The sequence below is a fragment of the Scylla paramamosain genome, chromosome 2, assembly GCF_035594125.1.
Source record: "Scylla paramamosain isolate STU-SP2022 chromosome 2, ASM3559412v1, whole genome shotgun sequence".
NCBI lineage: Eukaryota > Metazoa > Arthropoda > Malacostraca > Decapoda > Portunidae > Scylla > Scylla paramamosain.
In genome coordinates, this window is record NC_087152.1 from 4,297,573 (window position 1) to 4,300,000 (window position 2,428).

The 2,428-nt window shown below is 43.6% G+C and overlaps 1 protein-coding gene across 1 annotated transcript in view; it reads left to right on the top strand.

The window, feature by feature from the left end:
• Nucleotides 1–356: 356 nt before the first annotated feature.
• Nucleotides 357–2,428, top strand: part of LOC135108677 (metalloprotease TIKI1-like) — a 100,731-nt gene continuing 98,659 nt past the window's right edge. Inside the window, exon 1 of the mRNA XM_064019825.1 lies at nt 357–619. Coding sequence (XP_063875895.1) covers nt 434–619 — 186 coding nt within the window. The 5' untranslated portion in view covers nt 357–433. The remainder of the gene's footprint in view (nt 620–2,428) is intronic.

The following is a 2,428-nucleotide window of genomic DNA, read 5'->3' on the forward strand; positions in this document are numbered from 1 at the left end:
AGGCATAAGAGAGAGATGAGAGGTGAGAGGTCATAGTGTACTGTCTTCACAAGTTGATGCCGAGAGCTTGATGTCTTCTTAACATTGAAGTAGATAATGCTCAGAAAATGTAGCGAATGGATGTTTGAGAGTTACGAAATTTTATAATGTTACAGTATACACTCAAAATGCCCATTCCTTGACATAAACTTGCAGAAATCCTCCACTGATACATTTACCTCCTTGTTTCTGCTTGCACTCTCTCTCTCTCTCTCTCTCTCTCTCTCTCTCTCTCTCTCTCTCTCTCTCTCTCTCTCTCTCTCTCTCTCTCTCTCTCTCTCTCTCTCTCTCTCTCTCTCTCTCTCTCTCTCTCCCTACACGTTGATCTAATTACCCATAACCACATTCTCTCATCTCCTCCCAGCAGGGCAACAAGGAAGGGTCGTTCCTGTGGATGGTGAAGCGTGACCCGCCGTCCTACTTCTTCGGCACCATCCACGTGCCGTACACCCGCGTCTGGGAGCACATCCCCAACAACACCAAGCGCGCCTTCCGCCTCAGCGACAACGTCTTCTTCGAGCTGGACCTCACTGATCCCTACACCGTGTCCGCCCTCACCACCTGCCAGCTGCTCCCCAGGGTGAGTCGAAGGTCCAAGTAAGCAAGATCTGTTCACGCCACTCTTATTTCAAAGGCGGCATATCTTTGTGTTTTATGTAAGTAAGAGGAGGCTCTGGCCAAAAGTGTAATGAGAAAGGCCCACTCAAGTACCAGTCCTCAAAGAGATGTCAAAAAGTTTCTTCCAGCGTTAAAGATAAGTGTCTTGAAACCTCCCTGTTGAAAGGATTTAAGTCATAGGAAGGAGGAAATACAAAAGCAGGCAGGGAGTTACAAAGTTTACCAGAAAAAGTTTGCTCCAAGAATTTCGGTGCACGTCATGGTAAGGTGAGGCGATGTCTGGCATCACCACACAGCGGAGCAGAAACTATCCCGCAAGGTTAGGGTTATAAGGATGGTGCGCATGCATATGAGTACTCACCTTCATCCTTTACCTTTGATCATACAGAGAGGAAGAGGAAGACATTATTAAACAGTCTGTTTAATAATGAAAATACTGGAGGAGCGAAAAGAACAGTGTTTGGACAATGAAAGAAAAGAAAAGGAAAGGGAAGGAAGAAAACAGAAGACCCGAACAGAAACAATCAGTGAATACCGTAATGAAGGCGATGCTCCCGACCAACAACTGAACTCCGCTGAACTAAACTGAACTCATCTCAACTCAACTGGTTTGTGATTTATTGCATCACAGCGATTAATTACTCCCCGTCCAGTGTACTTTCCATCCGAGCATCATTCACTAGAGTATCTTAATGACCCACACAGATATAACTCACTGAGACGAGAGTGGCGGAGGGAACAGACCTCGTTTCTTTAGGTCTTCATTGAGTTCACTTGTGCAGGCAGTCAGTCAGGCTTTGTGTGTGTGTGTGTGTGTGTGTGTGTGTGTGTGTGTGTGTGTGTGTGAGACTCGTTTACAAGAAGCACACATTCTCTCTCTCTCTCTCTCTCTCTCTCTCTCTCTCTCTCTCTCTCTCTCTCTCTCTCTCTCTCTCTCTCTCTCTCTCTCTCTCTCTCTCTCTCTCTCTCTCTCTCTCTCTCTCTCTCTCTCTCTCTCTCTCTCTGTGTGTGTGTGTGTGTGTGTGTGTGTGTGTGTGTGTGTGTGTGTGTGTGTGTGTATCTTATCTCAAGCACACATCTACAGCACATTAGGTTTTCAGTATTTATACTTCATTAATTTTCGTATACGCCTTTCAAATACACACACACACACACACACACACACACACACACACACACACACACACACACACACACACACACACACACACACACACACACACACACACACACACACACACACACACACACACACACTAAGGATTAAACTCTCAATACTCACAACACGAACGGAAGGTTTTATTTTTTTCATTTTATCAATATAACTAAAACTAAACTTTTAATCATTTAATTTCTCTTCTGTGCATCAATTTCATCAAGTGGTATTTCACTAGGAGAGGATTTTTATTTTATCACGTAAACCATTAAAGCACTGTCTTATGAAAGCAATTTTTTTTTTCTCATTTTCTTGAAAGATATCTTCACTTCTTAAATCGCTTGAAACGCAGTTTGAAATGAACGCCGTTGGTTGATAGATGGTAATGGCTGGATTTTCTCACGTCCACTGTATCTAATTTCTTTCTCCTTTATTATTACTTAACTTGCAACTCTGTATATGTAAATCTTTCAAGTTTCGTCTTTAAAATTTCCGTGACATGAAACTGAGGCTCACTTGATAACACGATGACGGCGATAATGGGTGTCAGGAAGGGAGAGAGAGAGAGAGAGAGAGAGAGAGAGAGAGAGAGAGAGAGAGAGAGAGAGAGAGAGA